The sequence below is a fragment of the Sapajus apella genome, unplaced genomic scaffold (genome assembly GCF_009761245.1).
Source record: "Sapajus apella isolate SASKATOON/1434 unplaced genomic scaffold, GSC_monkey_1.0 scaffold71, whole genome shotgun sequence".
In the NCBI taxonomy this organism is placed as follows: domain Eukaryota; kingdom Metazoa; phylum Chordata; class Mammalia; order Primates; family Cebidae; genus Sapajus; species Sapajus apella.
Window position 1 is genome coordinate 222,722 of NW_022437011.1, and position 27,439 is coordinate 250,160.

General features: G+C 42.6%; 1 protein-coding gene across 1 annotated transcript; it reads left to right on the forward strand.

Annotated features, from left to right (window-relative positions):
• The first annotated feature begins 466 nt into the window (after positions 1-466).
• LOC116531431 (proton-coupled amino acid transporter 3) lies at positions 467-27,270 on the forward strand. The gene is made up of 10 exons (XM_032250154.1): positions 467-1,004; positions 5,110-5,200; positions 7,496-7,584; positions 10,257-10,352; positions 14,461-14,545; positions 15,789-16,007; positions 18,818-18,916; positions 19,320-19,486; positions 21,666-21,835; positions 25,975-27,270. The coding sequence occupies exons 1-10, from the start codon at positions 877-879 to the stop codon at positions 26,241-26,243; spliced, it is 1,413 nt and encodes a 470-aa protein (XP_032106045.1). The 5' UTR covers positions 467-876; the 3' UTR covers positions 26,244-27,270.
• Positions 27,271-27,439: the final 169 nt, after the last annotated feature.

Below are 27,439 nucleotides of genomic sequence, written 5' to 3' on the forward strand. Positions count from 1 at the left end.
ACCATTGCCTGCATTTTCTCTGTAGCATTTTTTACTCACAGATACATGATATGTTTGTTTTGTTTATTGTCTGTCTCCCTCAGCCCCCTCCAGACCGCAAATTCCATAAGAACAGAGATTGTAGTACGTTTTCTACCCTAATGTATTCCCAGCATGGAAAACGGTTTCTAGCATATATCAGGTGCTCAATAAATATTTTCTGAACAAATGATTTTTTTAAAGATGACTTGCACTCCCTTCCAAATCACTGGCAGGCCATACATGCCTCCTGAATAGAAATTCTGAGCAGGTAGCATTTAAACTGGGCCTTACAAGCCAGTCTTCACCCCACCCAGGAAACATGATAGCTGGATTATGCTCTGTTGGGCCACACCTGCATCCCAGGATTCCACAGAAGCTCATTGGCCGGGCAGCCCCCATTGTGAAGTAGCTCTGGTTTCTTCCTTGCCAAAGACAGACAAGCACTGAGCCTGGCCCCATATCCAGGCACCAGGACCTCCAATCCAATGGTGCCTTCTTCCTCCCAGTCACACTGCTCACTTTGCCTTATACCAGCAAAGGCTAAACTAGGAGAGACCAAAAGCCCAGGCAAGTCCTGGTGGGTGGGCAAGCAACTGTGAGGGAAACTGAGGACCATCCTGAGATAGGTCTTTCTTAAGTCCCCCAAGAACCAGGTGACGCATCATCAACATCAGCTTCTCCTGCCACCACTGCTTCACTGATTCACGCACTTAGGCTTCAGCCAGCAGCAGGCATCCTTGGGATTAGGAGCCAGCATCTCAGGTCTGCAGCCACGGTTTCTCTGGAGAAAGACCCAACAGAGGCTCATTCAGAACCTGAACCTTGAGCTTCTGCCACCGACCCACCGTGTTGAAGATGTCATTGCTTGGAAGGAACTACAGTAAGGAGCTGAACTCCTTGGACCACGGATCTCAGTCACCCTCAGAGAGCGGCAGTAGCACTGCTTCAGAGAACGTCCATCCTGCTGGGGAAGCTGGACTTTCGTAAGTGGCCACACCGCCCTTCCAAGCCTGAGGTCAAGCACTGCTGTTTTTGCAGCTCTGGACTATGTCTTCTTTTGTCCATTTCCTTAACACTCTTGTTTCATTAACAGGAGATGCATAAATGAAAGATAAAACCTTCAGAATCTAAGGAGTCAGTCCATGTGGCTCTGGTTACTAGCCCTGTTTCCCAGTTTTTACAAAGAACCCAGCTAGAGCAGCCACCCTCAACATGAGAGTGGTCCTTGTCTCCAGGAACGGTTTCCTGTCTCAGGCTGGTTGCCCTTTCCTTCCTCCCTTTCTTTCTTCCACAGTCTCAGGCTGCCTTCTTCTTCTCCCCACACATCTGCCATTATTCTCTCTCCTTCTTCTCCCCAACCCCCCATGCCATCCATCCAGAAAACAAAAGGTGCTAACTCCATGTCTCCACCTTTACTGCCCCAAACTCAGACACATGGAACTCTTCTCTCTTTTTTAAAAAAATTAATTTAATTTTAAGTTCCAGGATACCTGTACAGGACATGCGGGTTTGTTACATAGGTAACGTGTGCCATGGTGGTTTGTTGCACCTATCAACCCATCACCTAGGTATCAAGCCCCACATGCATTAGCTGTTTATCCTGATGCTCTCCCTTCCTCTGCCCCCATCCCCAACAAACCCCAGTGTGTTTCTTGTTCCCCTCCCAGTGTCCATGTGTTCTCATTGTTCGGCTCCCATTTACAAGTGAGAACATGCTATGTTTGGTTTTCTGTTCCTGTGTTAGTTTGCTGAGTATAATGGCTTCCAGCTCCATCCGTGTCCCTGCAAATGACATGATCTCGACAGAACTATTCTTCTGGGACTTACTGCCAATCTGACTGCTATCTGGTAATCAGATCGGTAATGACTGTGGGTGCAAAGAGATTATCAATGACAATCCCCAGTGTTGCTAAGGATACCAGGAAATGCCCTCTCTCATCTTTTTGGGAAGAATTCAATTGGTATCTTTCTAAATGGCAATGTTGCATGTCAAAACCTACAATGTCATTTGTGTAAAACATACAAATATTTCTTTGGCAAATGCTGTCTGAAAGTACACAACTCATGCACCCACACACAAAACTGACAGCAGTGGCTGCCTCTGGGGAAGAAAATTGGGAGGCGGAGAGACAGAGAAGGAGTTTATATTCATTTCATAAATATTTTGATTATTGTGTTTTGAATTTTGTACTGTGAGCATTACAATTCAGGTTTTTAAAGTATAATTAAATATAAATAAATCCTTTGATCAATAATACCACTTCTAGGAATTTTTTTCTATTGAACTAGTAACACAGTATGCATAATTTTTTACCAAGGCACCTGCTATAATGTAACCACCCAATGGGTTCACCTTGCCCCCTTCCTAGACAGAGGCGATTTACCAAGACAGGGGAATTGATAGGGGGTCGAAGTGAGTTTTTCTTGCTGTTTTCTATTCTTGGGTGGGATGGCAGAACTGGTTGAGCCAGCTTACCGGTCTGGGTGGTTTCAGCTGACCCATCAGAGTGCAGGGTCTGCAAAATATCTCAAGCACTGATCTTAGGTTTCACGATAGTGATGTTATCCCCAGAAGCAATTTGGGGAGGTTCAGACTCTTGGAGCCAGAGGTTGGATGTCCCCTAAACTGCAGTTTCTGCTCTTACAGCTAATTTGTTAGTCTGTTAGTCCTGCAAAGGAATAATGTTCCCCAGACAAGAAGGGGGTCTTTTGGGAAAGGCCTGTTAGCAAGAGTCAAACCATGAACTGAATTCCTTCCCAAAGTTAGGTCAGCCTATGCCCAGGAATAAACAACGACAGCTTAAAGGTTAGAAGGAAGATGGAGTCGGTTAGGTCTAATTCCTTTCCCTGTCATAATTTCCTTAGTTATAATTTTGCAAAGGCAGTTTTAATAATATTGAAACCTTGGAAACCTTAAGAGAAAGGTTAACATATGGTATAAAATACAGTATAATATGATACAGTCATTACAAGTGACGGAGGAAATCCATGGGCACAAAAAATGTGTAGCACATTTATTTATACAGAAAATTAGTTGATGATCCAGCATGTATAATGGTTCTCCTTATGTAAAATTTCTGTGCATTTAGAAGCAAATAAAGATGCCCAGAGGAGTGCTAATTATAATGTGTGGTTGGTGGGATTTTGAAATTTCCTTTTATGATAGCAATTGTATAGCATTTAAGAAAAATATAAATCTAATTGGCTAAGTTGCAGGAGAGCTCGCAACATCTATTTATGTTTCAAGGCTCAGATGAGTAATGCTGTCAGCTAAGGCGCAGTGGTTTCTCCAAAACCTTTCTCACCTTTTCCACAAGACCTGATTCAAGTAGGAGCAAGGCATTGGTGCTGTTGTGGGAAAGAAGTGAGAGACAAAAGAAAGGAGGGCAGAGGCTGGGAAATGAGACCACATCTTTTGGAGAAATTACTACTAAAGAATTGACAAATTACATTTTTCAAGGAATAAAAGTTATCTCTTGGAAGTAAAGGGACAATGGGTGCCCTCCATCCTTAGGTAAATAGGCTGACCTAACAGAAGTTAGATCAATAGACTGAAGTCACAGAATTCCCCACAGTCCACCTGTTCTCTCAACCCAACCCACTCTCAGGTCATCATTGAAATAGCAAAGACCTGGTACAGCTTCTTCAAGGCCCCTTGCCATGATTCCCCAGTGGATAAGACAAGGAGACATGAGCACTGTCTCTGCTGGACTCACTCGGGCTTTGGCTTTCGCTCTCCTGCCCACCCGCAGACAAATTAAGTGTAGCACAAGAGCATCTCTGTCCTAACCTGAGACTTAGTCTGTATATCCCAATGGCGTCTTCAAGGCACCCTTTTGTTCTGAGTGGAGAAGGCACTTCCACTTGCTTAAACCAGCCCATACTTGCCTTTTTCCTATTATCCCAATTCTTCTTCCTCTTGAAGGAGGCCCTTTCTAACCGGTGAGCACCATGAAGGTGAAACCAAAGGTGGCAGTGATGATGATGAGACAGTGATATGATGATGATGATGCTCACATCTGTGAAGCACTTCATGATTCCAGGATTCATCATGTGACCTCTTTTGAGACTTACAGCTTTCCTGGAACATAGACAAGACTAAAATTGTTCTCCCTTTTTTGGCAGGGAAACAGGATCTAAGCAGCTAAGGAATTCCCAAAGCAGTAACCAAACACAGTAGGTTAGCAGCAGAGCTAGAACTCAGAATCAAGTGCTCCTCCTCTGGGTTCAATGCTTGTGCATGTACTTTTTATTTAAGTTCCTTTTTGATTCTGTTCTCATGATCCTGTTCCCACCCTTCCTCCCGAGTTCACATCAGGATTGGAGCTGCCTGGGCAGGAGCTGCCAGCACAGGTGTGAAGCATATTTAGAACCCTAGGCACTAGCACCCCGCTGGAAACATCATAATACTCTATATACACAGTAACAACTGTTATTAAATTATTAAACTTTACCCAGTGCCTAATGTAGATATATTATATAGCAATTCATGGTGAGGGAGGGATAGAGAGAGAGGTGGGAAGAGGGAGAGAGAGAGAGAGAGAGAGCACAATTCATATTCACAATGAATACCGGTTTAACAAATGGATGAAGGAGTAAGCTAAAACCAGTAAATATTCCATATATGGTAGATTTCGTTCCCAGTAGGTTAATAAATAACCTGATGCCTCACTGTAGATTGAGGCAACTCTTACTAATTTTTTCCATTGTCTATCTAAGCGATAGACGTGTATTAGATCACAATAAATGTTATTTGAGAGGATAATTCATGAAAGAAATCACTGGATGAATTAAGGAACCAACCAGTACTAGGGCGTTATTCAGAATAGTAGCAATTTTTATTTCCTTTAGAGCCTAGTGGAAATTAAATTAAACAAGTATTTGTTGAGTTGCTTGAGCTAGCACCATCCCCAGATCAGGTGTTCCAGGACAGACCCCTAGAACAGAGAGCTGTCTCCGAGTCCACCTCATCAGGTTTTGTCCCTCTTCCCATCAGGCACTCTGGAGATGCCAGAAGGAGCCTGAGCTTCTGGCTATGCTTCCCTTCCACTGACGGTGTCCTCTGTCTCCCTATTCTCCCCACCACAGGATGATGCAAACGTTGATCCACTTGTTGAAATGCAACATTGGCACAGGGCTCCTTGGGCTTCCCCTGGCCATAAAGAATGCCGGCTTATTGGTAAGAGGCATCTGTGGGATGGGAACTAGATGTGCTCATTTGGGGAAGGAGGTGATTTGTCCTGAAAGGCTTCACACTGTTATCAGTGGGCAATTTAGGGATATCCTCTACACTAGGAAATGTGCCTATTGGCATCAATTCCCTGGAGCCAATCTGGACCAACCTGAGCATCCTGGAGGAGGCACACCATTACTCTTAAAGACTCGCCATGCTCATCTGACTCCACTTTGCCACAATTCTCCCCACTCCCTAGGATCACATGTAGCCTACCTCACTCATTTGTATTAACAGCCCAATCCCTGCAGACATTTGAATGTGTGACTCCATTTCAAGCCACATGATAGTGCATGAGAAAGTGCCTTAAACATGAGGATAGATGCTTCCATCAATCCCACCAATCCTCTCTCCCCATGCCAGCCTGCCTCTGTCTCTTTTCCTGTGCTGTTCCTGACCCCTTGCTTCTGTCTTTTGAAATTTGCCTCCTCTCTAAAACTTTATTCTGTCCTATGATCATTAATGCCATCCTCACTTTCTGTTTTTCTACCATTTTTATCTACCTTAGCTGAGATAAGACTTTATTTATTTATTTACTTACTCATTTTCTTATTTATTGAAACGGAGTCTTGCTCTGTTGCCTAGGACGGAGTGCAGTGGTTCGATCTTGGCTCACTGCAACCTCTAACTCCTGGGTTCAAGCGATCCTTCTGCCTCAGCCTCCTGAGTAGCTGGGATAACAGGTGTGGGCCACCATGCCCAGCTAATTTTTGTATTTTTTGTAGAGGCAGGTTTTCATGATGTTGGCCAGACTGATACCGAACTCTTGACCTCTGGTGATCTGCCCATCTTGGCCTCCCAAAGTGCTGGGATGACAGGCATGAGTCATGTCGCCTGGCCGACATGTTTACTTTTTAATAGACTCAGCTTCCTCGCTTAATTGAAAGCTCTGTGGGCAACAACTGTCTGATTTCCCTTTGTACCTCCCTATGGTGGCCTCTGTAGAGACTGGCACATAGCAACTTTCCATTAACATCTACTGAATGGAATTGATACCAATAATTTCCATTTAGTTGCAGTGAATCTTATCTCCAGACCTGGTAAGTGGCTCCCATGTCTAAAGAAGGTGAGACCCTCGCATCCTCTGACATGATTTCTGATCTTCAGTGGTTCCAACCCAGAGATGGGACTCTCCCCTTTGGAATCCTCTGGGTTCTAGAGCTTCTGCAAAAAGCATGGTCTTTAGCCAAGCAATCTTTCCCAGGGTAGAATTTGCTTTTTAAGACAATGCTTTTATTCTTTGATGTTTGCTTCCTCAGACTCATTAGGTGATTTTTTTACCCTTCATCTCCCACCAGAACCTCTGGCCATGATTCATTTGAGAAATGTTTATTGAGTACCTACCTACCCTGTGCATTTGCAGTCCCTGGGAATATAGAAGCAGACAAGACAGGAGAGCCTCTGCCGCATGAAGTCTGCATTCCAGTGGAGTCTGGTGGTGCTCTTGATCCCTCTTTTGTATCTTTGTGATAGGTCATATCTATAAAGACACAAGTATTCAGAACAAAGGATGTGAGAGAGTTCCTCTTTATGCCCTTCTGATCACATCTAGAAGATTATGATTAGTAATCAGCCCCACTTTTTTAAAGGAACTTGACAAATTAGATGCACTCCAGCAATGATTCTCAACTTGGGATGATTCTGTCCCAGCCACTTCTACCCTAGTCAAAAACCTTTACAATGTCTACAGACATTTTTGGTTGCCATAATCTGGGGGGAAGAGTCTCTGACGCCTAGTGGGTAGAGGCTCAGGGAAGCTGCTAAACATCCTACAAGACACAAGACAGCTCCTGACAACAAATAATTATCTGCCCCAAAATGTCAATAGTGTGCCTGTTGATAAACTCTGTACTAGAGAAAGAGACCTAAGTCATAAGAACACCTTGGTCCTCAATCCTCTTGGAGGAAGTGAGGGCTAGAGTGTGTCAAAAGAAATAAATTTACTACGGGGGACTCTAAATGGGTAGAACTCGAGGAAAATGAGAAAATGCATGGGCTATGTGGGAAGGTAATGAGCTCTCTGTCACTGGAAGTATCCTAACAGAAGCTGGGCAGCCACTCTACAGGGATGCTAAGAAGAGCATTCAAACTCTAGCATCTGGGAGCACGAGGACATTCAGGCAGGGTCTGTCACCCCAAAGACAGTTTTATTATGCAAGGGGCCCCAGCACCCAGGCTGAGAGGGCCAGGGAATGGGAATGATTGTTTGTGGCTCACTTCCCCGTCTCCTCTTTCCTCCAGGTCGGTCCTGTCAGCCTGCTGGCCATTGGGATCCTCACCGTGCACTGCATGATCATCTTGTTGAACTGTGCTCACCACCTCAGTCAGAGGTCAGAGGCCTGCTTCTCTCTCATCCAAGCACTAGGGCTCCTCTGAGGGTGTGTTGCGTTTCTTTTGACCACTGACCCAATTAACTCAGCCACTGCTCCAGCCCACCTTCCTGCCATTCTGGATTCTATGAAGGCAAGGAGAAAGCGACCAACAGTCCCGGTTAGAGACTCTAGGTGCCGATCCAACACTGCTGCTAACAAGCTGGATGACTGTCAAGTCCCTGCATCCCTCTGAGCTCAAATCTCCTTACCTGAAAGCATCAAAGTGATAAAAAACACAAAAGAACTCTATAAATGACCCTATTATTTGAGACACTTAGAGATGTTCTTCTCTTCTTTTTAGCCTCCCCATCCCCAACCTTCTCCCACTCCAATACCCACACCTTGTCAGGGTAATTCGTTCCGTGCTGTCTCCTTTCAGAACAAGTTAGTAAAAGTAAAGAACATACTTACTAAAAAGAAGCACTCACAATGATTTCAGTCATTATCAAAGCATACATATAATACTCTATGTATTTGAAACTTTAATGCAAAAACAATCTCAGAAAGAAAAGACAAATGCAGTAAAAACAAACAATGTGGAGATCCACAGCGCTCAGCTACTCTCAGTAGGTCCTCGTAAATGTGAAGAAAGGCCTCAACCGTCAAAGTAGGGACAGTAAATACAACTCCCCATAAAGCCAAATTATCATGAACCAAATAGGTGTACCTGGCATAATGTCAGTCACACCTAACTCTCAGAGCACTTTCCAGCTCACAAAATCCTTTTAAAAGCATTCACTCAGGCTGGCGTGGTGGTTCACGCCTATAATCCCAGCACTTTGGGAGGCCGAGATGGGTGGATCACAAGGTCAGGTGATCAAGACCATCCTGGCTAACACAGTGAAACCCTGTCTCTACTACAACTACAAAAAATTAGCCGGGCATGGTGGCACACGCCTGTTGTCCCAGCTACTCGAGAGGCTAAGGCAGGAGAATCACTTGAATCTAGGAGGTTGAGGTTGCAGTGAGCCAAGATCAAGCCACTGCACTCCAGCCTGGGCAACAGAGCAAAACTGTCTCAAAAAAAAAAAAAAAAAGCATTTTCTCATTCCACAGTTAAATGTAGTGTGCAATTACACTGTGATTACCATTCCAAGTGCCTTGCAAGTCGTGTTTATTCCTCACAGTAAGCCTCTATGGTAGGCACTATTTTTGTTCCCATTTTACAGATGAGTAACCTGACGTTTAAATGTGTTGTCCAGGGTCATATAGCTGGGAAGTGGCAGAGCCAGTATTCAAAGACCTACGTGACTCCATTGTTAACCATTTTGCAAATCTTCTCTTTCCTCAAACTTTCTGGGATTTTTATATCACCAGATAAGCTTCTGACATCAGGCCATTCCTGAAAGCCTTCCTCATTTTTTTTTTCTCTGATGACGTGTCTTTTATTTTTTTCTAATAAAAGAGAGCGATGGCCTAAGAGTTGGCTATGGCCTTCAGTTATGTTTTGGGGGACTTTCCCAGTTTTATTTTTTAGCCAACGTTTAAAACCTGGAGATCTCACATTCACAAAATCTCTGCCTTCTTAATCAATTAGACAACTGACTGCCTTAAGCCTTCATTTTTTCAGTGCTCTTCCAGAGGCAAGTCCTGAGCAATCCCTTTTAGAATAGGACATGTGTTCCGGTTTGCCACAGTCTCCACTGCTCCCTACTGTGTCTTATACCCATCCCGTCACCCACCAGATCACTAATACCTGATCCCATATGTCTGATCCCACAGCTTTTGAATTTGCAACCCTCAGATTCATCTCCTTGCCAGTTCTATGCAGAGTGGCCTCTTTTGTATTGAAAATGCCTGTCACAGTGAGCAGTAATAAAAATACCATGTTCCAGCACATCTCCATATCCATCTCTCGCTGTATCTTCCCCCAAAATCCAGACTGCATGTGAAGAAAACTGAGGCCCAGAGATCTCAAGAGACTGGTTCCACGTGTCTGGCTATCTGAGGGGCATGTTGGGATTTCCACTGTGGCTTCCGTAGAAGGCTAGAACTCTTCCTCTCTCCTACCTGTTCCTCTCAGTCCTGCAATTTACGCTGTGCGTCCGGGATCTGGGCAACCTGCTGCTGTTCCCACTTGCTCCAACCAAAGATGTTCCTGCATCAGGGCCTGCCCCATCCCTAAAAGGGTTGAGGAAGAGGGACATGGGAAGAGGAATAGGCTGGAACGTGGACATCACACCCTATAGGGTGCTGGGCAGGATCCTGCATATCACCTTTGCAAGGGGTCTGGTCCAGGACAGGCATCTCAAATATTCCAACACCCTCAGCAATGGAAAGGAGGGAATCACTGGCCTGGCCACACCCATACCACCTCTTCCCCTCCCTCCCCCTCTCCCCCTCCGTATCCGCTTTCCTACTTTAGAGACCTACATCAATGCACAGCTACCTTTTATTCAAGAAGAATAAATCCAATGATATCCAGTTAAATATTAAAGTTAAAGGGATAACTGCAAAAAAAAAAAGGCAAACTCCTGAAAGTTGTTAAAGTATAAAGTAGATTACTGTTAGAAAATTGACAGAACACTTCATGCTCACCCACAAGTACATAAAAATCACTCACTTTGGGAGTAAACTGTACCTTTAACAAAAATGTTTTAAATTATACGTTGTTTGTTCTTTCCCCCTAGGCTGCATAAGACCTTCGTGAACTATGGAGAGGCCACGATGTACAGCCTTGAAACCTGCCCAAACACCTGGCTGAGGACTCACGCGGTGTGGGGAAGGTAGTCGTCACCAATGTCGTAGCAGTAACAACAGTAATAATCATCATCACTTTTCTCTATTACTCCTTACACAAGTTTTAAATGAATATGTTCTTATTGTAAACTATCAAACAATATAGAGAATCACCTCAATAGTCCCATCCCCCATCCCACTCTCTACCCATAAGGTAATCATTGAAATCTAGTTAGTAAATACTCCTTTAGACTTTTTTCTATACATGTACATTTGTGTAAAAAATAGAAAGCAAATTATGTACTTCCATTCACACACATATATTGATGTACATTTTTGGAAATTTGGTTTTTCATCTAACAATTTGTCCTATTTTTTTCACGTTAGAGCATATACATGCACCTCATTTTTGGGGAGTGAGGAAGAGAGAGTTTCACTCTTGTTGCCCAGGCTGGACTGCAATGACTTGATCTCGACTCACTGCAACCTCCTGCTCCTGGGTTTAAGCGATCCTCTTGCCTCAGCCTCCTGAGTGGCTGGGATTACAGGCATCTGCCACCACACCTGGCTAATTTTTGTATTTTTAGTAGAGACAAAGTTTCACCATGTTGGCCAGGTTGGTCTTGAACTCCTGACCTCAGGTGATCCACCTGCCTCAGCCTCCCAAAGTGCTGGGATTAGAGACGTGAGCCACTGCGCCCAGCCGATCTCGTTACTTTTTAATGCTCACAATGTTCTCTAGTGCATATCCGTTTCGTTTGTTTATTTCCCTAAGGTGAACATTCAGGTCATTCGGTCTTGATAAAAAATTAACAGTGTACAAAATGGTTTTCCATGTCTTAGCTCCTCTGTTCATCTCAACAGCCTTGTGAGGTAGGCATGGTTGGTTTTTATTGTCCTGGAAATATGAGGCTCATAAAGATAAAATAACAAATCCAAAGTTGTGTACATTGATATGGGTGAGCAGAGATTTGACCAAGAACCTAATACTGAAGCTTTCCCAGCAAAGTTCCTCAGCAGGTGAGTCACCCTGTGGCTGCTAAGATTCCTTTGCAGCTCCTCTCTTGGGGTTCTCAGTAGGTTGTTGATATCCTCCTGATCAGGACCCACTCTAATGATTACATAAGGCCATGATTAGGTGAGGTCATGAGAAAGAGTTGGAAACATTTGGAAAAATACTTAAAGTAATAATTTGTCATCTTTACTAAGAGATACCTGAGGAGCTTTATTAAAAACTGCCCATTCCATGGAGGCAATGGTCGTTAATGGATGCTCAAGCTGCTGGGGGAATGGTCACTGGGAAACTTCATAAAGGGAGAATGCATTGATGCCACCTGACCCCATGTACTCATCTTAGCATCGCATATGTATATACATGACAGCTAGCTATGGTGTGTCTCATAATAGCTAGCATACAGTAGGGAGTACAGAGTAGTACCTCCTCTGAGACATTTTCAAGAAATAAATTTGAAACCTCCATTTAATCAAGCCACTAGATCTAATATCCATTTATAGGAAGCACAGGGAATAGAGGATCAAGATAAATAACACCATGAGGAAGTCACTAACCAAATAGGAAAAATAGGATATACTACAGGACAAATGATCTGGTATCTTCGGCAGCAAACAAAAAAGTAAAAGTTGGGAGGAAAAAAAATAAACAGGGCAAGGGGAATATAGCAGTTTTAAAAACTTAAGAAACTTAACAAAACACAATGTGCAGACTTGTTTGGAAACCAACTGTAAGATAGATGTTTTTGAGACAACTGGAGAACTCCGAATATGGACTGAATATTAGATTATATAAAGAAATTATTGGCCAGGCACAGTGGCTCATGCCTGTCATCCCAACACTTTGAGAGGAAAAGGCAGGAGGATCTCTTGAGACCAGGACTCAAGGCAGCCTAGGCAGCATGGTAGGACCCCCATCTCTGCAAAAAATTTTTTAAAATAGCCAGGCCTGGTGGCACACACCTGTGGACCCAGATACTCAGGAGGCTGAGGTGGGAGGATCACTTGAGCCCAGGAGGTCGAGGCTGCAGTGAGCCGTGATGGCACCACTACACTCTAGCCTGGGCCACAGAGTGAGACTCTGTCTCAAAAAAAGAAAAGGAAGAAATTATTGTTAAGTTTGTAAGAGATGATGATGGTATGATGATTATACTTTTTTAAGTTCTTATCTATTAGAGCTGCATACTGAATTATTAACAGGTGAAATAACTTGGGATCTCTGGTTTGCTGCAAATATGCCAACAAATTATGTGTTTGATGAGGATGAAAAGATAGAGAATGAGTGACAAAAAGTTCATTGTTGAAGCTGGGAGGAGCACATGCAAATTCATTCAATTATTCTCATTAAATTCTGATTATATTCGTTAAATTATTCATCACTTTTGTATATGTTTGAAAATCTTCATAAGATAGACAGAAAAAGATATCATTCTGAAGTCACATGTGACACTGCCAAGATTCTGACACAGTGGGCTGATATGAGAACCAGGAGTCTGTATTTTTAACATATGCCTCAACCAACAAATTGGTTGCTACTACAAGCCAATTTTGAAAAACCCTTATCTAAACATTATAATCTAAGTAAAGGAACATATTTTTGTTCCCTTAAAAAATGCATCTCCAAATTTGGAATAATTTAAGAACCCAAAAGAATAATGACAATAACAGAGTATAAGATGTTAAACTTAAAAATAATTAACATTAGTCTGTTGTGATGCCAAAAAAAGAGGATGAAATAATGTCTCTTAAAAACCAGCTAATAAACTTAGAAGACATAATAGGTAATTAAAAAACCACCACCTTGCAACCACCAGTGAAATAATTGATTCAGGCAAGGAACGTCAATGAATGGTAAAGCCTGTGGTTTGAGGAATGGGTTAATCGTGTCATCTCAAAGTTTTACCCCACAGATTACAAAGGGAAAATGTACATTTCCCATGGGAGATCTGGCAGTCGCCAACATAGCGGAACAACAGGATATCATGTGCCTCCCAATATGATAAAATAGAGGTGCAAAACTATCACCTCTGTATGTGCTTGCCAAAAGCGCTCACCTGAATTTAATCATGAGGAAGCAATCATACAAGCCCGCAATGTGGGGCATTCTGTAAGACAATTGGCCTGGACTCTTCAAACAAAGCCAGTGTGATGAAAACACAAAAAGGTGAATGTATATGGGACTGTTCTGCATGAAAAGAAAAAGACAAGAGACATAGTCAAATGCAGTATACAAACCTTCATTAGATCCTGAATTTAAAATATAAAACAGCTACAAAAGATACTTTAGAGAGAATTGGGGTAATACTAAGCCATTTTTATGTAAGACACTTGAGCATCTGCAGATTTTGAATTTGTTGGGGGGTCCTGGATACCAAAGAATGACTGTATTTAAAATAGAAACTATATATATGAAGATACCGAACTTGATTTTCTGGCTATTACAGTCTTAAGAGCGGTATGTTGAAGTATTTAGGGTTTAAGTGTTAGGAAACCTGCAATTGACTTTCTTTTTCTTTCTTTTTTTTTTTTTTTTTTTTTTTTTGTGATGGAGTCTGGCTCTGTCGCCCAGGCTGGAGTGCAATGTGCAGTGGCATGATCTCAGCTCACTGTAACCCCCACATTCAGGGTTCAAGCAATTCTCCTGCCCAAGCCTCCCAAGTAGCTAGGATTTACAGATGCCCACCACCACACCAGGCTACTTTTTGTATTTTTATAGAGATGAGGTTTCACCATGTTGGTCAGGTTGGTCTCAAACTCCTGACCTCAATATTCCACCTGCTTTGGCCTCCCAAAGTGACCTGCAATTGACTTTCAAATGATTCTGAAAAAAATTGCCTATGTGTGTGTGTGTGTATGAGGGTATGGGGTGTGTGTGTGTGTGTATAGATGAATGAATACACACATACATGAGCAATGCAATTTGGGACCCAAAATTAACAACTGGTATATTTAATTAAAGGGCATATGGATGTTTATTATACCATTCTTTCAATTTTTTGGCTTAAAAATTTTCAAAACAAAAAAAAGTAGGATAATTTTTAAAAATAATAACAAAAATAATTGTTTCAAATAATAAACACAGTCTTAAGCAATAATTTTAATGTGTGTTTTCTCCTTCTGTCTGCCTCTTCCTTTCCTTCCCAGGTACACGGTCAGCTTCTTATTAATCATCACTCAGCTGGGCTTCTGCAGTGTTTATTTTATGTTTATGGCAGACAATTTACAACAGGTAAAGAGGCCTCTTCTGGGCAGAGTGGGAGAAAAGCAGACCTGCTGCTGCTGAGACTACATTAGCAAAAGTATTGTGTTAGAGTCAAAGGAGGAGAGAACTTCATTTCTACTCCTAGATCAGACTGCGCTTGGAAGTTCTCTCAGTCCTGGGAATCACATTTTAAAAGACTCATAGGGGAGCCAAAGTCACTTCCGAAAAGTGTAACCAGGGTGGAAAGAGAGGCTTGCAATCATGTCCAATCAGAAATCTTGGATAATTGTTAGCCTGAAAAGCACTGGTGACATTTGCTTTGAGTATCTCAGAGTTGTCATGGAGAAGATGCCTGAATATACAAGGCCAACAAGCTGCCTCCTTCCCTTCATTGCATTCCTGTCAGACATTACAAGTCAACCACAGCCTTCTTTCTTGGCTCTGTGGATTAGAGGGAGCATGCTTGTTTTTGTACACTCAAACAGCCAGCAAGAACTGTGACAAGTATTGTAGATGGAATATTCAAGCAGATGGATACTGACCAATATTCAGAGCTTCCCAGGTTTTAGGGCTATCTAAATTTGAAAAGGATATTCTTTTTTTTTTTTTTTTTTTTTTGAGACAGAGTTTCGCTCTTGTTACCCAGGCTGGAGTGCAATGGCGCGATCTCGGCTCACCGCAACCTCCGCCTCCTGGGTTCAGGCAATTCTCCTGCCTCAGCCTCCTGAGTAGCTGGGACTACAGGCATGCGCCACCATGCCCAGCTAATTTTTTGTAGTTTTAGTAGAGACGGGGTTTCACCATGTTGACCAGGATGGTCTTGATCTCTTGACTTTGTGATCCACCCGCCTCGGCCTCCCAAAGTGCTGGGATTACAGGCTTGAGCCACCGCGCCCGGCCTGAAAAGGATATTCTTTTGTAATGAATTCCCTTTCTCTGGATGCATGAAAGAAACCCATTTTGAGGGGAAGAAAGGTTTGGGTAGATAACCTCAAAGCCTTGAGATTTTATGATTCTAAAAGTTTCTGGTTGTGACAATCATGGGCACAACAGTTAGGGCTGCCCAATTTGGCAAGTAAGAATAAATGACACCTAGTTACAATGGAATTTCAGATAAGTAATGATTTATTTTTTACTATGAGCATATCTTATGCAATATTTGGTTCATATTTATACTAAAAAGTTATGTTAATTACCCGAAATTCAAATGTAATTGGTTTCCTATGTTTTATGTGGCAACCACACTGCCTGTCATTGTGTTTTATGTCAGATGGTGGAAGAAGCCCACGTGACCTCCAACATCTGCCAGCCCAGAAAGATTCTGGTGCTGACCCCCATCCTGGACATTCGTGTCTACATGCTGACAATCCTGCCCTTCCTGATCTTGTTGGTGTTTATCCAGAACCTCAAGGTGCTGTCCATCTTCTCTACACTGGCCAACATCACCACCCTGGGGAGCATGGCTCTGATCTTTGAGTATATCATGCAGGTCTGTGCCACAGTGAAGAAGGGCTCAGGGCCCAGATTCTCTGAAACGCCTAGGGAGGGTTTGTTTTCATGATGGGCAGGTGAGGAAGGTGATTCTCTGCTCTGGCAGCCCCTGCCAACATGACATCTAGGAACACTTCTGTCTCATAAGCCGTAAAAGCTCATTATCATCATCATCATCATCAACATCCTCTTCATCATCATCGTCATCACATTGGATAACAATGAGCCATTCAACAAATAATTACTGAATACCTTCTGCAATCCAGGCATTGTGTAAAGGGCTGGGGACTCAGTGGTAAGTAAAAATAAATGGGGTGCCTGCTCTCATGGAGGCTGCATTTACTTGGAGAGGTAAACATCAATCAAATAACCAAAACAATTGTGAAAGTAGTAGATGGACAAGGGAAATACAGATGACAAAGGAATTTTATTTACTTGGTGCAAAATTATTTATGTATATGAACTTATTGAACCTTTATAGTAATACTATTTTGGAAGTAAAGCCGGCACTCTGTATCCATGATTTCCACATCCATGGATCCAAACAATCACAAATGGAAACTACTGGGGGAAAAACACTAAAAATATACAACAACAAAAAATCATACAAATTAAGAAACAATTCAGCCTAACAACTATTGGCCAGGCACAGTGGATCACACCTGTAATCCCGGCACTTTAGGAGGTTGAGGCAGGAAGATCGCTTGAGCCCAGGAGTCAAGACCAGCAGGACAACATGGTGAAATCCCGTCTCTACAGAAAAATTTAAAAGTAGCAGAGCATGGTGGCTTGCACCTGTAGTCCTGGCTACTTGGGAAGCTGAGGTAGATGGATCACCTGAGCCCATAAGGTCAAGGCTGCAGTAAGCTATGATCACACCACTGCATTCCAGCCTGGGTGACAGAGTAAAGCTGTCTCAAAAAAAAAAAAAAAAGTATATGGGAGGATGGGCATAGGTTACATGTAAATACTACATCATTTTAAATCAGGGACTTGAGCATCTGCAGGTTCTTGTATCCAAGGAAGGTCCTGGAACTAATGAACAACTATACTATCTGTATCCACACTTTACAGACAAGGAAACCGATAAAGTAACTTCTTCATGAATTTCAGACTGCCTCCCATGCCCATGCTCCATTATCACAGACCATGACATCCCACCATTATACTTTCATTTTCTTGAGTCTGAAAATATACGGTGTATTCATTTCCTGTTGCTGCTGTGACAAATTACCACAAATCTAGTGGCTTGAAACAATGCAAATTTATTTTCCAGTGCTTGAGTCTCACTGGGATGAAATCGGGGTGCGGCAGAGTGGCATTCCTTTCTGGAGGATTTAGGGGAGAATCTGTTCTCTTGTCTTCTCCAGCTTCCTAGAAGGTGTCCGTGTGCCTTGGCTCAGGCCCCCTTCCATCTCCAAAGCTAGCAGCCTCGGGCAGAGTCTTTCTCATGCTGCCTTCCCTCTGGTCTTCCTTCTGACTCCCTCTTCCACTTTTAAGGATCCTTGTCCCAACTGAATAGTACAGGGTCATCTCCTTGTTTTAGGGGCAGCTGATTTGAAACCTTAATCCAATCGGAAAACTTAATTCTCCCTTGCCATTGTAACATAACATTCATGGGTTTTGGGGATTAGGATGTGAACATCTTTGGGGAATCATTATTCTACTCACCATAGAAATCTGTTATAGTAATCATTCCCTCTAGATTCATGAGAGCTGTTATACTAACTAACAGACTGCACAGCCCTGAAATAAGTGTGGGAGAGAGATGTTAGAGTACCGGGAAACAGGGGACCTGAATTCTTATCTGGGATGTGCCACTAACTCACAGAGTGGCCTTGGGCAATTCCCCTCTCCTCCCTGTGCTCCGCTTTCTCCGCATGTACAGATGAGCAGGCTCCCAATAGCCAAAGGGTGAGAGCAATCCAAGTGCCCAAGTAAGTGATGAACGGATGAACACAATTTGGCATCTATATATACAGCGAATATAATTCCGCCTTCAAAAGTGAGGAGACACTGGCACATACTGCAATGTGGATGAAGCTTGAGGACACTGAAGCTAAGTGAAATAAGCCAGGCACAAAAAGACAAATATTATAGGATTCCAGTTATATGAGGTACCTAGAATAGTCAAATTCATAGAGACAGATAGTAGAGTAGGGGTTGTCAGGAGGTTGGGTGGTGGGGCATTATTATTTGATAAAGAGTTTCATTTTGGGGTGATGAAAATGTTCTGGATAGAGGTGATAGATTCACAACAGTGTGAACGTTCTTCATGTTATTACACTGTACACTTAAAATAGTTAAATTGGAGGCTGGGTGTGATGGCTCATGCCTGTAATCCCAGCACTTTGGGAGCCCAAGGCTGGTGGATCATGAGGTCAGGAGTTCTAGACCAGCCTGACCAACGTAGTGAAACCCTGTCTCTACTGAAAATACAAAACAGCCGGATGTGGTGGCACATGCCTGTAATCCCAGCTACTTGGGAAGCTGAGGCAGGGGAATCGCTTAAACTCAGGAGGCAGAGGTTGCAGTGACCTCACACCACACCACCGCACCCCAGCCTGGGTGAGACCCCATCTCAAAAAAAAAAAAAAGTTAAAATGGTAAATTTTATGTTGTTTGTATTTTTGCACAATATAAATGAATAAATAACCATACGTAAAAGATTAGAAGGTGAGCTGAGATCTAGATATCTTCTGATTTCCTCTGTTGAGGTCAGGTGTCACCCAGCTTTCTACCAGGCAAAGATCTGGGATGACTTTGACACCATAACACCACCAATGCACTTCTCCCACTTTCTTTCAGGGGATTCCATATCCCAGCGACCTACCCTTGATGGCAAACTGGAAGACCTTCTTGCTGTTCTTTGGTACAGCTATCTTCACATTTGAAGGTGTTGGTATGGTAAGATGGATGGGGTTTGAGCCAATGGTCCGTAGTGCTCTTTACAGTGGCCAATTGTAGTTCCAGATGTCTAAATAAATAGCATGTATGAAAGTGCAGAATATGATCTTCTCCTGGTGAAGGGAAAGTCCGTATGCACATACAGGGTGCCTACTGCTCTAGTACACCATACTACGCCTTGAAGTCTGCAAATTTACTAATCAACCAAGACTAAGTAGGCCATTCCTGGCAATAGAAAGCATGAGAGAAAGTGAAAGGAGTGTGGCCACGTGGAAAGGCCCCTTTCTGACTCTGGGCCCACCTGGGGAAGGACATCTGTGCTTGTCGGGGAAACCTCTCCTTCACAATGGGCCACATCTCTTTCTACCTTTCCTTTCCCAAACTTTTCTTTTTTTACTTCCAGGTTCTGCCTCTCAAAAACCAGATGAAGCATCCACAGCAGTTTTCTTTTGTTCTGTACTTGGGGATGTCCATTGTCATCATCCTCTATATCTGCCTGGGGACATTGGGCTACATGAAGTTTGGGTCAGACACCCAGGCCAGCATCACTCTCAACTTGCCCAATTGCTGGTATGTCCTGCCCACCTCAGGTGAGATAGGGAGAGACCTGGGATCTGTTCTGGTTGCCCTAGCAGAAAGCACAGCAAATCATGTGCTGAGCCGTGAAGCTGGCAATGCATTACTGGAAGTGACATGCATGTCTCCTGCTCACACTGCATCAGTTAAAGCAAGTCACGTGGCCACACCTCACACCAAGGGGGCAGGGAAGTACAATTCTGCCATGTGCCTGGAAGTATTTGGTGAACAGCACAAATAACTGCTACTCTACCTGATGCAGTGACAGTGGGAATTAATTGAATTAATACACAGATAATTCATAGACAAGTGCTTAGCATGTGGTAAGCACTCACGAGAGTTAGCTATTATCTTTGTTATGCATCCCCACAGCCTTCAACCTTCCCACAAAGCCAGAGCTGTAGAATGAGAAAAATGTAACCATCCCCACCCACCTTGCTGTGTTATGGTAGTGACTAGATGAGATAATAAATGTGGAATTTCTTTGAAGTTGCGTCTTATTTTATGCAATATATCATCCTAGTATGATATTCTTGTTCTGGGCAATTTGGGCCGCCACTAGCTACCTTGGACAGGGCATTTTCATTCCTGGGACCTCACTAGAAAACATGGGCATTGAGCTCCATCAGGACTTCACACCTAGTCATCAGATTTTCCAGGGAAGCCTTAAACAAATATCCCTTTCCAATAAGAAAAGACCAACAACCCAAGGAGAAATGGCCGAAGGGCAGAACAGGCATTTCACAGGCAAAAAAAAAAAAAAAAGCCCAGATGGACAAAGAGATGCTCATGCCTGTAATACCAGCAGTTTGGAAGGTGGAGGCAGTTGGATCACGGAGGTCAGGAGTTCGAGACCAGCCTGGCCAACATGGTGATACCCTGTCACTATTAAAAATAAAAAAGTTAGCCAGACACATGCCTGTAATCCCAGACACTCGGGAGGCCAAGGCCGAGCATGGTGGCATGCGCCTGTAATCCCAGCTACTCAGGAGGACGAGGCAGGAGAATTGATTGAACCTGTGAGGCGAAGGTTGCAGTGAGCTGAGATAGCACATTGCACTCCAGCCTGAGTGACAAGAGCAAGACTCCAACAAACAAATGAGAGAGAGAGAGAGAGAGAAATGAAAGAAAGAAAGAAAGAAAGAAAGAAAGAAAGGAAATAAAATAAACAGAAATGAGAGTTAAAAAATGAGGGCAAAGACCAACATGCATGGACACACTGTTTAGTCAAGATGTGGAAAAACAGGTCTTTTTATACTCTAAGACAGCAAATGGGCAATATGTCAACAGCTATTAAAATTTTAAATCACATTGACTTTTACCCCGCATTTTTACTTCTAAGCATGTATATTATATGTGCATCAATATATGTACAAGGATAGTCTATGCAGCATTGTTTCCTTGGGAAAAGTCTAATCTAAACATTCATTAATTGGTGACTGATTTTTTAAATTATTGCATATCCATGCAATTGGCATACCAACCAGCTATTAAATAGAAGATCCAGATCTATGCGTACTGATAGGGAACAATCTTCAAGAAATATTGGATGAAAAAAAAAGAGGAATGGAGGAATGCTGGAGGAATGTCTGTAAAAGTGCTGCCATACATGTGTATATGCACACATATGTGCATGTGTGTGTGCATGGATGTTCCTATATTCTGTATGAGCTTGTACAAACACAGATCATTTCTAGAAGGGTCACAAGTAAACCTTGGGTGGTTGCCTATGGAAAGGGAAACTAGATGCTAGGAATCAAGGGTAGGAGGGATGCTTTTCACTGCATGACTTTTGTACCACGAATGTTACTCTATGCATATATTGTCTTTTAAAATTTTTAAAGAGCAAACACCTAGATTCCTGAGCTGCAGGCCTGTTGACTCAGAATCATCAGCAATATGCACTTTTAATAAGCTTCCCGGATGGCCCTGATAGCTAGTCTGGCCTGAGTCATCCAATATTAGCCAGTTCAATCACTCAAAAGACAAGTACAGATCAAGTGTCATCCAAAATGCTTGGGACAAGAAGTGTTTGGGATTTTGAAGCATTTCAGATTTTGGATTTTTGGATTCTGGATACTCAATCCGTACCAACTTCTAAGCATTAAGTGAGTCCTCAATAGCCCTTCCAGGGAGCCACATCACATTTCACATCCTATCTGTCTGTCTGCAGGTTGTACCAGTCGGTCAAGCTGATGTACTCTATTGGCATCTTCTTCACCTATGCCCTCCAGTTCCATGTCCCAGCTGAGATCATCATCCCGTTTGCCATCTCCCAGGTGTCAGAGAGCTGGGCACTATTTGTAGACCTGTCTGTCCGCTCAGCCTTGGTCTGTCTAACCTGTGAGTAGCATAAAAGGGCACTCTTTACCCAAAGCCATGGCAGGGAGCCACCCTGGCGCCCACCCCACCATCGTTGGACCTGCTACTTGCCTTCTTTGAGATATAGGGCAAGATACTTCACCTCCTTGGACCTCAATTTTTCCACCTGAAAAAAATGGGCTTAACAGAATTACTGCACAGTAAATGTTACAGTCATCTCTACTGCCTACACATAGGAAATATATGCTGGCTGGCTTGTAGAAGTATCATTCATTCAATCACCCTTCTATATGTCAGGCACTGTGCTGACATTATCTAATACTGAAGATAGCCTAACAATGTGTTACCAACAGGGGGAACTTTGGCCCAGATAAATTAAGTAACATACCTGAGTCATACACACCAGCTGACAATGCTGGGATCCGAACACAGATTGTGTAGTACCAAAGCACCTGTTTTTCATGGTGCCATATTTCTTCTTATCATAAATTATGAACACATTCTCTATCATGAAGTGAGGTTTAATTGTAGGGAAAAATCCCAATGGGGCTGATTTGTCAGAGTCTTGGAGATTTTTTTTTTTTTTTTTTGAGACAGAGTCTCGCTGTATCCCCAGGGTGGAGTGCAGTGGTGTGATCTCAGCTCACAGCAACCTCTGCCTCCCAGGTTCAAGTAATTCTCCTGCCTCAGCCTTCTGAGGGAGTAGCTGGGATTACAGGCGCCTGCCACCATGCCCAGCTAATTTTTGTATTGTAGTAATGACAGGGTTTCACCATGTTGACCAGGTTGGTCTCAAACTCCTGACCTCAAGTGATCTGTCCGCCTCGGCCTTCCAAAATGCTGGGATTACAGTTGTGAGCCACCACACCCAACCGGAGGTCATTTTTTGAGTATCCTCTTCTCTCCTCCATTCCTCCCCCCTTCCTTTCTTCATGTTCCTTTCCATTCATTCATTCATTTGTTCATGAACACTGTTGTAGTGTTTGGGAAACATCCTGAACAGGGCTGAGAAATCCTTTCTTTGGAACATGTCTAGACAGAGGATCACAAATCATGACCCAAGAGGAATGAGCAAAACAGCAAGGGATGTTTTGCCTGGAGAAGAAAAGGCTCAGGAAATTTCCATGTTTGTCCTTAAACACCTGTGGGATTATTGTAAAAGTGAAAGAACAAATTTAGTCTTCAGGGCTCCAGGAGTCAGAATTTAAAGTTGTTAAGGGAATCAAGTCTCAGTACAGGGTCAGGAGAAACTATGCAACTCTTGGAGATATCCAGCAGAACACACTATCATCAGCTAATAAGCTTTAAAAGACTGGTGTTCTATGACCAGAAACAGCAAACCTACTTGGTTTGAGGTGTTAGAGTTCTCAGTCTGTGCCGAGACATTAGCAACCTGTAAATGGTATCGTTTGTGATCATTCCTACTAGAAAGGGTGTAAGTTGACAAGAAAGACTGAAGAGCCTCTGAGTATCAGGGAATGCGTGACTACAGCTGTCCTTATAATGACGTGTCCTGCTTTTGATATATGCTGAATGTCCCATTCTTTCTCCTTATTCATCTATCAATTCTATTATCCTTTATTAATTCAACAATCATTTGTTGAGCACCTACAACATGCCTGGCATTGTGCTAGACACAAGGGATGCAATGATGAATAATGAAGAAGATGTACCTTCTGCCTTCACAAGGACTTACAGTTGAGTGGCAAATATATGCAAGGAAATAATTACAGTTTATTTTGATGACTGTTAAGATAGGACATGATGATGCAACGTATGATGGTTAAGATCATAAGTAGAAGACATTCTCTACACATAAGAGGGTCCTATAACTCAGCCTGGCTGGGCCAGGGAGTCCTCTCCAGTGGAGTGAAGGCCTAAAGGACAACTAGGAAATAGATTGAGGAGTGAAGAATGTACAATGGGAAGGGAATAGGCTGTGCACAGACCTTAGACAAGTATTGCCTATGGCCTTTTGGAGAAGAGGAGAGTGCGGAGAGACAAGGTCAGAGCTTTTTCAGAGCCAAGTCCTAAGTGTCACTGTGCTGAGGAGTTTGGGCAATGGGGAGCCATGGAAAGGCACTGAGCAGAGGATTGGCACGGCCAGAACGGAATGTAAGGCAATCCTCCAGGCCACTTTGCATTAGAGCTTTTCTTGCATATCTTTTCTGCCCCCTCATTGTGAGCTTTCCTGGAAGACTGATGCTGGGTTTTCTCTGTGAGCAGCTTATTAAACATCAGATGAAGGAAAGCTGTGGACAGGGACCCCCCATCAGAGGGGTGATGAACTCCTAGCCATGAGTCTATGAGTCTCTCTCATGCTCTGATTGGATGTGTCATGGCAATTTCAGAAAGAGGCATTTTTTTAAAGATATAGCAAGCTGGTATGGATGCTTTCCAGAACAGTCTTTCTCTATTTTGTTCATAGGAAAATTACATGATTGGAGTATTTAAAGAAACGGATATCCCAAGTACAATGATTTGATCTTTAATAATAATATGAATATATTGAATGATCACATGTACCCCAAAACTATGTACATATATTATACATCAATGTAATAATTGTTTTAAAATAAGAAATGTACACAAAATTAAATCATATAAATTATATATTTACTCAAACATTATTGAAATTGGGCTCCCTTGGAAAATCTATGATACTATATGTTTATAGTATCCTAAATATGCATAAGAGGTGAAAATTTAGGAGTGTGAAGAGAAGAGAAGAATGGGGTTGGATAGCTTAATACTGTCTTCGTGTTTGATGGCCTGCTTCACTGCTAAGATCCTATTAAGAATAGAAAAATAAGTGGTTGATATTTGGGCAGCAACAGAAGCAAGTCCCCTTTTTTAAATATATATTTTATTGCAGTTTAGGTTCTGGGGTACATATGAAAAACATGCAGGACTGTTGCATAGGTACATACATAGTGATGTGGTTTGCTGCCTCCATCCCCATCACCTATATCTGGCATTTCTCCCCATGTTATCCCTCCCCAACTCCTACCCCCAACTGTCCCTCCCCTGTTCCCCCTCAACAGACTTCAGTGTGTGATGCTCCCCTCCCTGTGTCCATGTGTTCTCATTGTTCAACACCTGCCTATGAGTGAGAACATGCAGTATTTGATTTTCTGTTCTTGTGTCAGTTTGCTGAGAATGATGGTTTCCAGGTTCATCCATGTCCCTAAAAAGGACAAGAACTCATCGTTTTTTATGGCTGCATAATATTCTGTGGTGTATATGTGCCACATTTTCCTTGTTCAGTCTATCATGGATGAGCATTTGGGTCGGTTCCAAATAGTGCTGCAATGATCATACATGTGCATATGTCTTTATAATAGAACGATTTATAATCCTTTGGATATATACCCAGTAATGGGATTGCTGGGTCAAATGGAATTTGTATTTCTAGGTCCTTGAGGAGTTGCCACACTGTCTTCCACAGTGGTTGAACTAATTTACACCCAGTAATGGGATTGCTGGGTCAAACGGAATTTCTATTTCTAGGTCCTTGAGGAATTGCCACACTGTCTTCCACAATGGTTGAACTAATTTACACTCCCACCAACAGTGTAAAAGTGTTCCTATTTCTCCACATGCTCTCCAGCATCTGCAACTCCCATTTTTTTATCCATCCTTGCTTCTAGACAAAGGCTATCTTACATAGATAGTACAAACATTGGTTCTCAGCCTGGGCAAGAGTCAAGAATTTATTGAGCACCTACTGTGTACCAAGTTCTTTCTTACACATGAAAGGCAGCATAGTAGAGTGAAAAGGACCTTAGATCGGGCATCCCAGTAGATTCTCATCTCAGCTGTATGTAACTTTGAACAAGTTCTGTTCCCTCTAGAGCTCTAGATTTCCCCATCTCTGCAGTGAGGAGGTTATAACAGATAAGTGGTAGAGGAGCCTTTCCAATAAAGATTATATGTAAAAAATCCAAGAGATAAAGTATAAAAGGAGAGCATCTGTATTGGTAGTTAAGACAGGGGTGGGAGTTGCTTGACCTTCCCAAGCCTGCAGTGGGCTCCTTCCCACCTCTCCAAAGAAGTCTCTCAGGCATCTGTGAAATTGTAGGGCTGGAACGCAATGGCTTGTTTCTAAGCTCCCTTTTGAAGGCACGTTCAGTGATTCTAAATTTCTCCTTTCGTTGCAGGTGTCTCAGCCATCCTCATCCCCCGCCTGGACCTGGTCATCTCCCTGATAGGCTCCGTGAGCAGCAGTGCCCTGGCCCTCATCATCCCACCCCTCCTGGAGATTGTCATCCTTTACTCTGAGGACATGAGCTATGTCACCATTGCCAAGGACATCATGATTAGCATCCTGGGCCTCTTAGGGTGTATATTTGGGACATACCAAGCCCTGTATGAGTTGACCCAACCCATCAACCATTCCATGGCCAATTCCACAGGCGTCTATGCATAATTATCTGTTTTTATTCTAATAGCTCTCCCTTCCTCCCATCCCCAATTTGACTTCCATGTGGATGTTATATACATTAATTGAAGCCCAACATCTCTATATTAATTAATGGCTTGTTTATCTTTCCAAGAGAAATGCAGATGAGAAAAGTTAGCACTGATGTCTCAGGCTACACTTTTTTGGTTTTATATTTTTTGGATGACCTTTTGTACCTCTGAACAAAAATTACATTCAACTATTCTTATTATCAGCCTCATTTAATGGAAAAGGGATGCCACTTACCCCAACAGCCCTTGAAATAGAGACCAAGCACAAATACAAAAGGGATTGTTTTCTCTACACTGCAGTGGCTGCCCTTAAAGCATCAGATTTAGAAAAGTGTATCTTGGGTGAAGGGGGTTTTCTACTTAGATACTCTAAGTAGAAGAGTCACAGAGAGAACAAAAACAGAACTTAGCAGTAATTTTGGCCCACTACTGGCTCTGCCACTGATTTCCTACTGGCCCTCAGGCAAGTTCCTCCCCATCTCTCAGTCTATGAAGTGAAGGCTTGGACTAATTGATTATTAAGGACTCTGTCAACTCTGATATTCTGAAAGTGAAAAAAAGAAATTAACTTATCCACCAACCACAAAAACTGGCTGTGTTAGTGTTGGCGAGGAGGTGGAGTAACTGAAACTCCATACCCTGATATTGTGGATAGAAAGTAGTACAATCAGTTTGATAAACATCTTGTAGTTTCTTTAAAACTTAAACATACACCTACCATGTGATCCAACTATTACACTCCAGGAAAAAGAAACATATATCCATAAAAAGACGTGTACAAAAATATTCATGGTAACTTTACTTGTAAAAGCAAAAAAGTGGGAAATACTCTAAATGCCTATAAACAGGAGAATGGATAAACAAATTGTGATGAATCCATACAATGGGATATTTCTCAGCAAGAAACAGAAACAAACTGTTGAAATACACAATAAAATGTATGAATTTTAACTATGCTGAATGACAAAATCCAGACCAAAAAAGAATACGCACTGTATGATTCTACTCATATGAAAGCCTTGAAAATGAAAGCTAATCTGTAGTAAAAAAAGGCTCAGTGGTTAGTGGAGGATGAGAAGGGTGAGAGGGAGGTGTTACAAAGGGGCGTGAGGAATTTTTGGAAGTGATGGATAACATGTTCACTATCTTGAT

Excerpts from the sequence above, each read along its gene's own strand:
- LOC116531431 (XM_032250154.1), top strand. The coding sequence starts at position 877 with ATGTCATTGCTTGGAAGGAACTACAGTAAGGAGCTGAACTCCTTGGAC. Across the intron at positions 7,585-10,256 it reads GCTCACCACCTCAGTCAGAG|GCTGCATAAGACCTTCGTGA; the intron begins GTCAGAGGCCTG and ends CTTTCCCCCTAG. Across the intron at positions 18,917-19,319 it reads CATTTGAAGGTGTTGGTATG|GTTCTGCCTCTCAAAAACCA; the intron begins GTAAGATGGATG and ends TTTTACTTCCAG.